This window comes from Anopheles funestus, chromosome 2RL, assembly GCF_943734845.2.
Source record: "Anopheles funestus chromosome 2RL, idAnoFuneDA-416_04, whole genome shotgun sequence".
In the NCBI taxonomy this organism is placed as follows: Eukaryota; Metazoa; Arthropoda; class Insecta; order Diptera; family Culicidae; genus Anopheles; species Anopheles funestus.
Window position 1 is genome coordinate 90,493,779 of NC_064598.1, and position 15,630 is coordinate 90,509,408.

Below are 15,630 nucleotides of genomic sequence, written 5' to 3' on the forward strand. Positions count from 1 at the left end.
CCCATCCAGAGTTGCAATAAAATGCTGGAAGTATTTAAAAAAAAACTGTGCCACACTGCTTTTTTTTTAGGTAGAAGTGTTTTGGTTCGCCCACCATATTGTATCGTCCTGGGGTGTTTGGTGGGAATTTTGTTCATCTAACTTTCCCATCTGGGTGTATCGCTGTACGCTACTTACCTCAAACACACAGACACACCACCATTCGGTGGCCATTTTGTGCTGCTTGACATTTGACCTTTTGCGCGAAGCAACAAGTAGAACAAAACCGGTTCGAAACGTGCGCTAGAGCTTTCCCCTTAGATCCGACCATTTCTTTCTGGTTTGTAATAGTTCCCCGAAATTGAAACGCACACAGAAATGCCGTGGTGTATGTATATAATATATATATGTATATGTATATATTTGTATTTATTCTATGTACAAAGCTGCTGATCGGAGTAGTTTGGTTTGGTTTTGCATACTCACGTATAAAGATCGTAAATTTTGTGTTTTTTTTGCATAGAGAGGATATGTACATTTGTAGTGTTTTTTTTCGTGTTGTTTTCACTTTCTTTTATCTCTCTGTTTGTTTTAGATTTGAAGTTTTATTTATCCTTTTGTTCGTGATTCGAATGGTTTGTTACTTTTCTTTAGCATTATGTTTTTCCTTCAGCTTCTATCAGTTTCTTGATTTTCAGTGTTAAAAGAACAATTATGTTTGCTTTGTTTGAATGTTGTTTTGTTTTCATCTGGTTTATATATATGCTTATTAAGTTTCTTCATTTTCTTGTTTATTTTCTCTTTGCTTTCGGTCAATCAATTCAACTCATAGCAGCATTTATCAATACTATCACCAACAAGATTTCATTGTCTATGTTATGTTTGGTTTGTAACGTATGTTTTCCATCGTTTCGGGTTGTTTTGCTTAAAATTACATTTTTAGCTCTCAGTATCTTTTGCATCGTTTTATTCCACTTTTTATCTGCTCTTTTTTTCTGTTAGATTTACTTTAATCCTTATTATTTGTTCTCATCATATAGACAGAAATGTATGTATAATGTTCTGCACTCATCTTACGACTGTTAGGACAAAATCATTCCTTACACGGACGCCTTACACTAGATTGTAGCATCGTGTACTGTACGGTTTGTGTTCTTTTTGTGAAGTGTTTGCTTTGTATTTATTTAGCGTATTTTATGTTCTGTAGTTTTGTGCTGATATTTTGTTTACTGTTCGATGAATGAAAGATTTTTTTTATCATTTGTTTTATTGAACCGGTACCATACATTCATTTTGTTGATTGAAATATTATCCGATGTTTTTTTCTGTTTTGTTCTGTTTGTTTATCATCATAACATAATCCTATCTCTTGCAAATTAATCCCTTTTCGTCGACTGAAATATGCTTGAGATGAGATTAGGTTGCTGTGTTAGCAATTATGTTGGGAATAATTCGTTTAGTACGCAATGGAGAGAATACAAAAAATATACACGTATTAATATATATATGTAGAACTTATACACTCTGTCTGTTAATTCTAGTTCACTCCTGCTTACGCCCCATTTACAGCCATTTGATTTACATCGTTCGTTTTTTTTTGTTAGCATCCGTGAAAAAACATGCATATTTGTGTGTTATGATTAGAAAAGTTGGCACTATTTCAAGTATCTCTGTTTTTTTGTAGCGTTGAAGTTGCGTTTGCATTTGAGATTGTTCCTTTATTAAGTTTGCAAAAAAAAGGAAATAAATTATGCTTAGCTCAGCATAAAGAACGAAGTGAAACATTGAAAGTAATGCATTTTGATTTTAAAAACCTTTGCAGTTTACATAGCTAAATAGTTATTTAAAAAGTGAAAAAGTTAGTAAAGAAATTATTGAATAAAATTGTATTAACGACAGCTTCTTATCTGTATCAGCTCTGTCTGTCTTTCTCTCTATCTCTCTCTCTTATCTCGCATCAATTATCTCTTCCACACACTCAGTATTACCTAGTGACAAATAGTTTGTTTGTTTTTTTTAAACGATTCAATATTTATTGTCAAATTTGTGTATGTGATCCTTCTGGGTTTTTCCGGTTTCCATGCACGGCTATTGTTCTAATCCATTTACTAATCCTTTCACCCTACTTAACTTACTTGCACATGTACACACTCTCACTATCTCTCTCCCTCTCCTTCTATTTTGAAATGCGTTTTCCTCCTCATAGTGGGCAAACATTTGGGGTTTTTCATTTTTTACACATAAAAATAAGGAATTTTCAATTATCCCTCCGGTCCCGAGGCTGGAACTCGCACTGAAGCTTTGGATTTTTTTTATATATTTGCTTTCCTGGAATATTGTTATCTGTGGTTTGGTTATGTTTTTGTGTTATCAACCCTTATCCCCAAAGGTAGAACCTCTTAAATGCTTGATACTACAAATTTCATCCATAACCCTTTTTGATACGAGAAAAAAAAATTGAAAAGGCAACGAAAACGCTTTGGGAGATATTTTTGGTCTAGCAATTTCTTTTTCCCTGCTTTTTATTCCCACATCCTCCCTTGAAGGAACGAATTTTTGGAGAATATTTTGTGTTTGTTCTTAGCTGAAATGAAAATTATCATACCGCTCCGGGAAGAATGTTTAGGTCATTTCTGTTTGTACCGAAGCCGGCAAATAGGTTTGTCGTGATCGAAATCGTCTTCAAATGCCTCCGTTTCAGCGCGCATGGCACAAGGATGTGGTTCCTGTATATCATCCCCGAGTCCATGCAGTTTTGATAAACTAGTCCGTGGCAGCCGTCGGCATGTCGACGTTCTTTAGCCCCCCTCCGCCGTTTCTGGGGGTGAATGTACTCACAAGCTTCCGGCAGACTGGAAGCAACACAGAATGGGTGCTCGCTTTTGGCCTGATGCCAACCGAAACCGCCTTCGGTACCGACCGCCGTTACCGTGGACTCGCCCTCCGGGGGGGGCAAACGATTCGATCACAAGAACTCTATTCCCGACAGTGGCAAACAAAATCTTCCCGTAGGGAACATTTTCTTCCATTGCTTCACATTCAACGTTTGGCTTCGTTTATGATTGATTTGGTTTTTGCTGCACGGGTTCTATTACCGATCGACAGCCTTTTGTTGCTGTTTGCGAATTGTGGAGTGGTTGTTGAATAATAGTTTTTTCACTCTGTTTTTAGTTTGTGTCGTCGCGACTCAGTTAATTTACGTCGGATATTTATGGAATTGTGCTTGAATTGTGGTACAAGAAAGCAAAGATACATCGGTTTGGCACTTGATGCTGTCCCTGGTGCATAAGCCATTGAAGTGGCAATTCCTCTTTTGTATGTGGCGGCTTCAAAGCAGAACATCTATTCTTCAAAATACTTCGAGCATCAGGTATTGCAATTGGTTTAAAAACGTTTTGTTTGCTAATTGAATTAAAATGCATCTTACGCATACTATTTTATTTCCTTTCTGTTACGGTATATTTATAACCAAATTTCCCTTTTAGGTACTTCTTGCGATCTATCGTAGCGTGTAAGTAATTTTAGCTTTCGCTTGCAAATGTCTTTCGTTGCGGTTACCAACGTTAGCTTTTGGTTGCGAGAGAGTTACGAAAAAATTGTGTAACAGCGAAAAGCGCCAAAGCGAAGCGATTGTTGATTAAACTATTTTTGGCCCTTGGCTATTTTCGGTACAATTTGCGGGTCAAGCAAGCAAGATCGAAGTCGATGGAAATGGCTACTACCGCAGAGGGAGCCAGCAAAAGAAAGCATCACCGTCGGCATAATATAGCGTGCTGGTTGAACTTTGCTCTTGCGTGCTTAAAGCGAACTATAATTACTCCATTTCCATCCTTATACCCTTTTTGGGGTATATAAGACTAGGAAATTGGATGAACGTTAAAGTGAAGTGAATTCCCCCGTTTTTTTTGTTTTGCTGGTAAGAAAAGAAAAATCGAACATGGTCTTATTTCTAGGTGACGAGCTGCTGGTAGTAGATGAACATGGAAAGCAGTATACATGCTTAAGAAAAGCATTTTTCTTTGTAAGTAAAGTTTGAATTTTCAGTACACATCGTGACCGGTTGCTTATTGACCCACAGTAAGCAAAAGCAGTTAAGCTTAATTTTATACCTGAAGAAGCAAACTAATACAATAATCATTTATCGGTTTTTTGCGGGTGTGTGTGCGTTATCCTTTAAAGCTTCACTTGTTTCCCCAATTATGTTTTCTTCTCCTCTTCCAATACTGCACCCATTGTTCACGATGCAGCTAGTTGTTGTTCATTTAAGTATTTAAAACACTTTCTTTAATAGATTTGTTAATAGCTACATGCAGTCCATGTTCTCTGTTATGTTTGATGTTACGTTATGCAAGGTTGTTTTTGTTTTTGGTAACGCTTTTCCCCGCCCATTTTGCAATCACTGTTAAGTTGTGCGCTTTGTTTTCGTGTGCTAAACGTACGAAACACATTCATCTAAAGCGTGGCGAATAAGCTTCAACCAATTAGTATTTGCAGCACATGGCAGAAAAGTGTGCAAGAAAGTGTGTGTATGTGTGTGTGTGCGGAAAACGTTTATCGTAACCCTTGTGTTGGACAGTGTGCTTTACTTAATTAGTGCACGCGCAATAAGCTTATTGGTAAATGTTTGGTGGTTTGATAGCATGATTGTTGATTAGGTACCCAAGACGAATAAGGCTTGCTTGTAATGTATTGTTTCTTTATATGTACATATATTGTGCTTGCTTCAAAGGGCAACGAAATGTGGCAGAAAGCCAAGAACTTTTTTTTTCAGTGCAAGAAAATTGAACAAGCAGTTAAACATTAGCGCAAAATGGAAAAGAAAAGAAAACGATAACGAAAATTTGCACTGCACTGCAAACAATGCAAAAAGATGCAGCTTATTTAGATTTGAGACCGATTTTTGAAAGCTCTTGATTCGTTTATACTGTGCGTTTCATTGTTTTCTGTACTATTTACATCTGTACATATTGGTTTTCTGTTTTGTCATATAGGTAGTGCTAAATTCACAAATTTACATGATATCTTTATCTTTGAAATATGCTTTGCAAATTGTAAATAAATAGTTCTGTTTTTCCTTCGCCCCTTATCCGAGGCTTCTGCTTACTTCAGGCTGATTTTAGAGTGCTTTCGGGAGAATTAAACGGAAATGGCAATTGTGCCTATATAGTACTCTGTATGGCATTATGAGCGTGTGTGTGTTTTTTTTTGTTTTTGAGTTGCTTAAACATCCATAAGTAGACCGGTTAGTTATTTGTTTTCTCCCTTTTGTTTGCTTTAGTGACTAATACCGTTTTAGTGCTTCATACGTTTCCATATGAACTGCCCGTACAATAAGTTCTCTGTTTTATTTCTATATTTATATATTATCTATTACATCGTTACTCGTCCTTCTCCTGTTGCACACCGCACCTACGGGCACGGCAGCGTGTGACAGTCGATTCGGCCGGTAGCTAAGCTTCATCGTTTACGTAGCTAAGCGTACCAACACAATGGAGGTCATGATCGTGTTATGACGATTACGTTCCCTGGCTGGCACACGCAACCGTACGCATGTTGCGTTTTTTGGTGTGTGTGTGTGTTTGGAGCCGACGTTGGATGCTTTCGAGTTTTTGTTTGCTTAGGGCGCTAGCTGCCATTTGGAAGGGACTTTGCCACCAAGTGTGCGTCACCTTTTTCGTACGTTACTGGAGAATCAATTCGGGGAAATGGGATACCTTCCCGCTTACATTAGAATGTGTTGCCTTCAGTTCCAAGTGTATCATTTTCCACCTGCTCCATCTTGGAACACGCACGTTGCGATTGTTTGTGTTTTTATTTGCTCCTATTTGGAATGTTTGTTATCATTTGCTTTGATATAACGAGCATTTGCACTTCCCAGGAAGGTTGCCACTGCTGATCTTCTCGTTTTTTTTTACAGTAATGGAGAAAAAAAACCCAGCAGCTGTAACATGCCCGTTCTTTATCCCTTACTTTTATTTTGAGCTGTTTTATATTTTCTGTTCTTGCTGTAAAGCATACTACTAGCAAACTAAACTCAACCTCCACATCAGCAAAAATGGAAAGTAAAGGTGAATTGACATTGTTTCGCTAGAACATCAAGTGCGAAGAATCGATTGCACAAAGAAAGGCATTAGCAATAAAGAAGACAAGAGAGAAGAGAGACAGAGTAAACGAACAGAAAGGAAAGTAGCTCAAAAGTAACGATCCCAGTCCGTGTCCCTTTTTTTTGAGGGGGGTAGGTACTGTTAATCCCAACTTACACAGTTGCTAGCCGTCACAGCGGGTTTGCGCGGAGTGGTATGGTCACTTTTTTGCACTTGCTTCATCACTATGCCTTTGTTTTTATTTTTGGGATAGTTCATTTTACTCGGTTTTACAGTGTCTGCTTCCAAAAACACCTTCTTCAATCACATCGCGGTCTGTATAAATATGTATAACAAGAATCTATCTCCTACCTTGACTAGCGCTGCCTGGTGTTCGCTTTGCGAACTTGGTATAATTGGCTGTTTGCAGCCTGTATAGTGTTTTATTTGCTACTCCATATATACAAGATTTCAGTCTCAACCATTTTTTTGTTTTCTTTTTATCCTCCATCAGCTATATCCACGTTATCATTTTGAAACTAATAAAAAGAGATTTGTTGCTTTCTACTACAGTTACCTTCGATTCTTTACTGTTTAGTTTGTAAATAATGATATTCAGAATCTGTCAACATTTTCTGTTGTTACTCAATTTAAAAATGTAGCTTAGATGTTTTTTGAGCAGCAGTTAAACTCTTGACCGATGAGGAAATTAATCGATTTAAATGAGAAAAAAACCCTTGACAAAACAAAAATATAACAACAGAACTCACTTAGTACATCGATGCGGTGCGTTTATACGGGTGGATTCATTTAAGCCGACCGCTTCAACCCATCCAGTTGCTGTACGAGCGATTCCTCGTTCGAAACGAATCGCTTGTGAATGTGTGCAAGCTGCTTCTGATCTTCTAGCTGCTGGCGAAGGTCCGCATCCTGCAAGAAGTGAAGATCAGACAAACAAATGATAAACACATTTAGTATCATTTTCGACTTTTCAAGCAACGATCGTAAACATCTCTCCGTTCAATCTTCTCTTGGGTTTCGAAAACTATCTCACTTACCTCCAGATCGTGTTTCATGTTGATCATAGCCCTGAGCGCATCGTAGATCTTGCTGGATTTGGGCTCTTTCTGCTTGGAACCATCGGCAACCTTCGCCGAACCTAACTGCATTCGCGTCTCGTCGACGGCCTGAATCAGATTGGCGGCGAAGAGATTTCTTGGGTTGGTGGGTCTTGGCAGAACGACCTCCTTCTGGCCGTTGCCCGGTTTCGTCGAGGGTGTGGCAGGTTTCACCGGCACCGGCGCTGCGGTTGTGCTGGGTGTGACCTTCTTCGGGGGTTTCGCCGTTGTTTGTGTCGTCGTTTTGGTGGTGGTAGTCGAGAAGGTGGCCTTCTTCGGCTGAACGTTGCGTTTGCGATCCCAGTGGCTCCAGGAATCGTCGTACTCGTCGGCATCGTAATCGTACGCATTGTAGCTCGGGCTATCCTTCGGCCAGTTGTCCGTCTCGTACGTTGGTTGATAGTCGGAGGAAAGTGTTCGGAGCAGCTGTTGCTGCTTTTGTTCCTTCTGCAGTTGCTGTTGAGCTTCCAATTGTTGTTGCTGCTGTTGTTGAAGCAGAAGTTGTTGCTGTTGTTGCTGCTGCAGTTCCTTCTGTCGCTGTTGTGTTTGTTGCTGTGGTTGCAGCTGCTGGTACTGCTGTTTCGATTGTCTCTGATGTACTTGCTGGGGCTGCTGATTGGGTTGATGTTGGGGTGGCTTCGGCGCAGCCGGGTACTGTTGTTGCTTCAGCACGAAAGGGGCCATCTTGTCCATCAACATGGGTGGTAGTCGCTGGCTATTCTTCTGCTGGTGTATGAGTGACTTCAGTTCCGCCACTTCCTCATCGTCCTCGTCGATTTGATTCTTCGCCATGCTGTTGCGGAAGCTGTTCAGTTTGCTAAATGTATTCCGACTAGGGGACGCTCCTGCTCCCGTCGGTCCGTAGTTAGGTAAACTCTCAGTTCGGTATCCATTGCCGAAGAAATTACCATAGCTGGGACGGGTGTCCGCGATCGGCACATCGTACTCATAATCTGGCTCAGTATCATCGTACTCTTCAAAGTCTTCCTCATTCGACACGTCCATCGGGGGAAGTTGTCTACCACGTCCAAAGTTCTGCAGCTGGCTATTGTACAGGATGAGATTGCGCAGGAAGGCCGAATCTTGACGTGACGGACTTTCGTACCATTGCTCCTGACCGACGGGATAGTAATCACGCGCCCGTTCCCGCTCATCTTCCTGCAGCATCTCCTCGTGCAGATCGTCGAGCGGATTGCTTGACTCGTGATCATCCGAGTAGCTGTAGCTAGGTCCGTGTGCGTAGTAGTAAGGTGTCGGTTTGTATTCGCCCCGATAAGTGGGCAGCCCGTACGATGTGTAGCGCTCGTTATTACGTTGATACCGGCGGTGTTGCGGTTGTGGCAGATAGTAGTAGCTTTTACCAGTGTCTCCGTAGTATCCGGCATCGTCATAGTAATCGTTACTGGATGGTGGTTGGTACGGTGCATACGGGAAGTATTGAGCTGGTACCTGTGCGTCATAGTACCGAGCGTTTGGCAAGTGATACACCGGAAGTGAAAGACCCTGTCCACCGTACTCGCTCGAGGGAAGCAAGTTTGAGCGAGCGTATCGTTTAGTGCCAAACACTGGGAAGCTGTTACTACTACTGCTGCTGCCACTATTACCACTACTACTACTGCTACTGCTACTTATGCCGCTGTTGCTACCAGGCAGTGAAGAGGCAGCCTTTCCTAGCGTTATTAGACCGCAGAGTGCTACGGCCCACATCAGCATCATTGAATTGATCATTGTTCCAGCAAAGATGTTTGTCTCGATCGTGTCCAAATTAGGATGCAACTAATGAGTCGCCCAATGGCCTAAGAATAGGGTCAATTAGGGGAGAGAAGGAAAAATGATATATTTAAACATCTGAAGATAAGAAAACTTCAATTTCAGGGCATAAAATAAGGTGATGTTAGGCAAGGGGGCAATAAATGTTTCCCGCAACGTTTTGTTCCGTAGCAGCTCAGTAACTTTTGACGCACGAAACTGTTCTCCTCCTTACGCTTCGATGAAGGAAAAGAAGGATGAAGGTCAGGGGGCTGTGACTCGGCGAACGGGATGTGTCTGATTATCAACTCTGCCAGTGCTCAAGGATAGTGAAGGATTCTCCACCACATGGATGAGCGCCACAGAGCAGTCCCAGGGTAAGAAAGGGGAAAGAAAGGGACGTTACGCCGGACGCGATTTGCGTCATCGGCGTCAGACAAAGACGAACGGATTTGGTGCTATACACCTAACGCGTGCTAGTGAAAAACGGCAAGAATCACCATCCCTGCCTACGTGAAGGCCTGGTGCGAAAGAGCACACTAGTGCTAGTGCTGAGTTACTGAGCTAACGCAAGCATACCGCAACCGGTGACATTCCGGTGACTCCAAACCGGCCACCAATGTTCCCGGATTAGCGTGTGTGTGTGTGTTTTTCGGTTTTGGGGCCGGTTTTTCTCACCCCTTCTACCCCTCCCCCAAAACCCCGGTTTATAACCCGGACCATGGGTTCGGGTGTTAGACCTTGGTAACCCTTAACCTTTGTTTGGTTCGCGTTTCGTCTCCCATGTTTACGAGGAAAAAGCGTCGGGAAAATCCCTGTGCCGACAATTGAGGTGACTGAGGATGGTGGAGAAAAAAAACCAAACTTACCACGCGTGTTTCAAGAGGCATTGGAAAAAAGGGGGGGGTGAAAACCAACATGAAAACCCTCACAGGAGTTCTTGGGAATTGAGACGACAAAAGCGGTACACGCGAGACGGAGACATGCCGCCACGGTAAGCTGATGCGGACATGAATCACACAGCTTTATTTGACCATAATCATTATCATTTATCTTTCGATGTCGGTTCACTTGCGTCATTCGGTCAAAAGTTTGCGGCCCCTTGTTGTTGTCGCTGTTGTTGTTTGTCGACCGTCGTCAAACACTTGCGTGCGCCCGTTCGTTCCACGGGGGTTTTTCCACCCCTTTCCTATTGTGCAGATAGTGAGTATGTGTATTGGGGGGGGTGATTTTTTGTTGTTGCCTTACTATTACTTGTTGGCCAGCAATCCAAATGATGGAGGGTTTTTTTTCCTGAGAGCCACCGGTTGTTATTTCGAACGGTAGCAGCGATCCGATAGCGATAGCGCTTGGACGGGGAAAAAAGCTACTGTTTGCGTTTTCCCGCGCTTGTGTGTGTGCGTAAGTTTATTTTTACCTTTTTTTTACATCCCTTTCCAATAATGGGAACAACGGAATGGGTACCGGCGGCTGATAAGAAACTAACAGAAAATGGGAATACAATTTTCTCTTTAGGCATCCGTCCACTTTCACAGGGTTGCTTACAGACGCGTCTGTTCGGTTGAACTACAGCCCTGCACCAACGGGAAACTATTGTTGAAAATTGTCTCCATTTCCTATTGTTTACCGAAAGCTTCCATCAGTTTGTCTCTCCTTTAAAAATCTAATCATGTTTGTTGCTATTGCGAATTGGTGTGTCGTTTTCTGTACAATTGAAAACTGGCGTTTGGATGTTGAAATGGAATATTAAATTAATAATCCAAACGAAGACGCATACGGACGACTGAACGCTAGTGTCTTACTGGCAAGGACATTGGATAATATATCGCCCTAGCGATGCTGCGGTTAGCGAAGTGGTAAAAAGGTAGGGAAAACTCTCAAGATGACCTTCAGCGTAGTAGAGAGAGAGCTACGGCAGCATACCGGCCGTTTGGAATTTGTTTGCCAAGAAATAAGGAACCAGCACACCACAGATAAAACGCACACAAAGAGATTCCGCTTGGCATACACCAGAAGGCATGTAACCCTGTTCCATGTTCCGGCAAATGCTTAGCGAATAGTTCCCATTCCGTTTTGCTATGGCAGTTCTTATCCGGACACTTTATCTTATTAATTTGTATAGTTGAGAATAAAACCACCAGAAGAAAAGCGAACAAATTGTCTCGTCGAGCTGCTTTCTTACAAAAGTGTGAAGGTACCTCCACGGATCCACAAATCATCAACAAGTGCACAAATCTAATCTTAACATCACAGACGATCCACTGACGAGGCATTGCTAAGCAAACATAAAAAGGAAAGCAAACTCAGCCCGAACCAGGGAACCCGGACGATTGCAAAAGGCTCTTCCCATTTGTAGTACCGACGGAAAAATATACAGATGAGGGAAAATTCGAACGGTGGCATCATTTTTGTACTAAAAAAAATCTATTTCGGCACTGAGATGATTGCTTGAAGGACCTTGCTCAGTGTTTCCATTGAGGGAATCTATATTTCTTCCCCAGGTTTTTTGCACTAAGGGTCTGCTGCTGGGTCGTTTGCTGAGGTAGAGAGTTGTGCCTGAGGTTTTTCGGGTTTCAACCCACACAATGAATCGAATCAGGATCTCACGGGAAAAATACTTTCCCCCAAAAACGTGTCAAAAACTTTCCACGAAAAAATGATAACATTATTTGGAGAAGAAAAATGTCCGCCTACTGGTCCACCGGTCGGTCGGCTTCCATTTTCGTGGTGGTGCAAATTTTAAGGTTCGGATTTAAAAAAAAATCGAAACTCCTCATAGCGAGAACGAGAGCGAGTGATGGGATTTTCTTCACCGTGCCCAGGTCGTGAAAGGTCATATCTGTTGCAGAAACGTGACACAGAACGATCTGGGAGATTTTGCTTCCTGATCCACCTCCCCAGAAAGGATAAAGCAAGGATATTCACCTGTCGGTGTGAAACCTTTTCACTAACAAGGTTTTGTCAAAATGAATGCTTTGTGTGTCATACCAATTAACGTTGTCATTAGCTCCCCGGGAGCTTTTTTTCCTCTTCTTTCTCATGCAAAAAAGGGGTTGAGAGTTGAAAGGGTATTTAAAAAAACACATAAACTTTCCTATACGTTTTTTCGTTGATCGCTGATTGCGATTTCAAGCCGTAAGCAATCTGTTTGCCCAGCTGCCGAAAACGACGGGACGAAGCTCAAAATGACCGTTTAGCGATTAGACCGGGATTTGACAAACAAAATCCTTACTGCTTCAACCGAAGTGCTCACAGGATAATTGCGAGTCGGGATTTGTACACCATCTAAGCTTCAATTTGCCAGCTTGGAATAATCCAGACCAAAACAGTGAGAGTAAGAGAGAGAGAGAGAAACGAGAAAAAGGATAAAACGGATCTCGTTACCAAATACACAACTTCCACAAGCAATGGATCAACGGGAGGGGGAAAGAAAAAAAGGACACATCGTGCCGTTATTGTTCTGCTGAATGAAGCTTCTTCGGTGGTATGATATGAATGAAGAAATGTCTACCCAAATTGATAGCTTTTTTTCTCTTTCGGTTCGTGCCAAAAATAGCAAAGCCACTGTTGATTTGAGGCACTTACTGGGCTGAAGTGAACCAATTCCATCCAACTGTTAAGCTGAACAAATTGCTAGCAAAAAGTAGGACCCTGTCGCCTGTCTACTAATTGCTCGCGCCATAGTTGGGAAAACTTCTGCAGCTACCGTGATAAGCCTGGTGCAGTTATCGCTTCCCTCTCTTCAACTTTTCCATATATATCTCTCTCTCTTTTTCCCTGTGAAGGACATTCGGTCGGTAGGCTTGTGTGAAGGACACACCAGGCAGTTTATTGGTGCAGTGTAGCGTGTCACAAACACAATGTTGTTTTGGAACTGCTCCCCGGCAACACACATTTCGCTCGCGTCCAGTGTGTTTGCAATGGGCTGAAAACAACTGCGGCAGTACAACATGTTCGACATTATGATGGTATGCGGACACGCTATATGACCTCCCATGCGAGACGGAATCCATATTTGACCTACATTACCTGTCAACAGGTTAACAGACGGTGCACGGGTTTTTGGGTGCGATGACCGAAAACCCGGACCCACTTCCGGGAGGTGGAAAAATGGGGATGTTCGCAACAGGGGAGCAAAAAAAGAGAACATGAAGAGAGGAGGAGTGAACAACACTTTACTAGCGCAAAAGCGATTACATTTACGAGCGGCTTACGAAATCGGCACAAAAACTCCATCGCTTTAGTGGCCATTTGCTATTCCACGAGACATTAGGGAAAAATTTAGGTCAACCAGGGAGACCTGTGAATTACGAGGGAATGAACACTAGTCGAAAATCTATTTGTTTTCGTTACTATTTATTCTACTGCTGGCTATTCCAGAAGATTAATGGCTAACACTTACTTGAGTTGATGCTGTATTGGATAGTGTTTCGAGCTAGGAACACAGCTAGGAACCTAAACACACGCACCGAAACTGTGTTTTGATGTCGTTTATCACACTGGAATGACTCTGCTTAATGTTTCAGTAAATTGTTTTAATTTCTCCACTGTTATAATTGTGTGTCTCTTATATCACTCACTTTATTATTCACAAGTGTGACCACACACACGCGCACACAAATATATGTACGCACAATTTATCTTCCCGTTGTTGGGCCGCTTTTTGTTGTTGGTGGGATCGTTCCGTGCGTCTGATCCTGCCGAGCGTCGGGAACTGACTGACCTGGTCCGTGTTTCGACTCAACTACACGTATACGTGGTATTGTGGCCTGGTGACGGTCCACACGGGCTACCTTTGTGCGTAGGTGTTTTCGGGTGCTTGCTTTGCGTCCTGCAACACACCCACGCCGAAACTCCGGAATCGCACACTGCAATGTTGACGCACAAATGTGCGTGCGCGAACACGACGACGACGACGAAACGGTCGGTGAAATGGTTCGTACTTCGGGACGCTCACTTCGTTGAAGATCAAACAACAAGTTGATCCACTGCCACGGCAAATCAACCACAAACCACTTCTGTCTTTTGTGTGTAGAGAGAGAGCGAGCGAGAGAAAGCGCTTCAATGTTTTTTTTTGTTGTTTTTATTTCTGTTTCTGCACTGATAGTGTTCCCTTTGGTTTCGTGACTTTCGATCTCACACACGGCGTCTTGCACGGCCACAGTTCACTGGCAGAATGTTGGAAAAGCGCGTCGTGTTGGTTCCTTTTATAGACTTTTCCATCTGGCGCTGGTTCGGCTTTTAGACGTGTTTTCCAACTTCGTGCTTTCATGTTCGGGCCAGTCGCCCACACGTTTTGAATGAAATTTCCCCCCTCTCTCACCCTCTCTCACTCTCTTCCTTCCCTTCCACGCCACACCGTCAGCTTGTGTTTGGCTTTTCCACACACATAGTTCCACGAAGCCCCCGGCTGTGAAAAAGAAGCTTTTGTGTTGCGCAGTGTGCAGTTTGCCTTCATTGAGCAAAAGTTCCGGGTTGTGTCCTCCTTCCATCAACCTTTTTTTTGTTTGTTGGTGTTGTTCGTTTGTTATTCGTTGGAGTGAATTCTACACAAACATCTCTGAAAACGTCATACCTTTCGGAGCTTTCTTTCATTTACAGTGCCCATCAAAAGCTCGTTCGTCTGCCTTGTGTATGGGTATGTGTTGAACGAAAATGGCATTGATTCTTTCTCAACCCGGACACAAACACACACACACACATTACAGCCTCTTCCCTCTTCCTCCCTCCATTCGTGGTTTTATGACGTCCTATTTTCTGCACGCTCCATGCGCCTGGCCCCGAAAAAGCTTCCGCTTTCGCATCCGAAACCTGGTACCATGGCGCAGGTTTCGTTTGTTGCCACTCCATACGATAACATGCCCGAAAAACCGCAAAGCTCGCAAGCTTCCGCTTTTGCTTAGCAGAGCCGTGAATGGGGAGAGGTTGGAGATTGCGAAGGAAAATTCTCTTTCCATGGGCACGGATGGTGAAAAGCCACTAGCGAAATGGGGGAAAAGAGGTTCTATTTTTAGCACAGAGCTGAATTGCGTCGTTTGCCTTGCGTTTTGCCTGCCCGACCGGATGACGTTTGCAGGTTTTGTGTCCTTTTTTCTCTCCACTGATTTTTTTTGTTTGCTTTCCCATAGTCTATTCTATTCTAATCTCACGCTGTCTCTTTCACACCACAATATTTTTTATTTCGCAATGGAAATAGTTTTCCTTCTGCTTCGCGGAAGGTCTTTCCAGGGCGAGAGACGATGTATCAAAAAATCGTCCTCACCAAACCGAACCAACCGAACAATATCCGAAACCGGGCGCGTCAATGAAATCTTGGGACGGGTGTTTTTTTTCTCTCTCTCCCTTCTTTCTGCTCTGTCGGTTTCGTTCACCTTTGTTGCAGCAGTTGCGCTTAGAGCAGAATTCTTACCATAGAAGGAACAGTCCGCCCACAGCTAAGAAACTGTTGACGGAGTAGAGAATTCGCATCCCGTTAGAAGTATCGATTTTCTGTTCGTTTGAAATTATTCTTTTTTGTGTGTGTGTGTGTGTGAATGGGGAAGATAAATGTACTCCCAATAAGCTTGCTGCATAGCGACAAGACTATCCTGTTGTGTGGTGCGAGTTTTTTTAATGGGGACATTAGAATAAATTACCGAACCCCGTGGGACGATTTATTTGCACATAAATGACCAGGCGTCTCCATTTTGGGTGGATGTCAC

General features: G+C 42.7%; 1 protein-coding gene across 1 annotated transcript; it reads right to left on the bottom strand.

The window, feature by feature from the left end:
* Positions 1–368: 368 nt before the first annotated feature.
* Positions 369–14,167, bottom strand: LOC125765660 (myb-like protein AA). The gene is made up of 3 exons (XM_049431025.1): positions 13,332–14,167; positions 7,121–8,976; positions 369–6,992 (listed from the first exon to the last, which is right to left on the bottom strand). The coding sequence occupies exons 2-3, from the start codon at positions 8,906–8,908 to the stop codon at positions 6,873–6,875; spliced, it is 1,908 nt and encodes a 635-aa protein (XP_049286982.1). The 5' UTR covers positions 8,909–8,976; positions 13,332–14,167; the 3' UTR covers positions 369–6,872.
* Between the last annotated feature and the right edge of the window lie 1,463 nt (positions 14,168–15,630).

What these genes read in the sequence shown, in the direction of transcription:
- LOC125765660 (XM_049431025.1), bottom strand. Translation starts at nt 8,908, where the DNA reads ATGATCAATTCAATGATGCTGATGTGGGCCGTAGCACTCTGCGGTCTA. An exon ending in ACATGAAACACGATCTGGAG is followed by an intron (nt 6,993 to 7,120) that starts GTAAGTGAGATA and finishes CACTTCTTGCAG; the next exon opens with GATGCGGACCTTCGCCAGCA.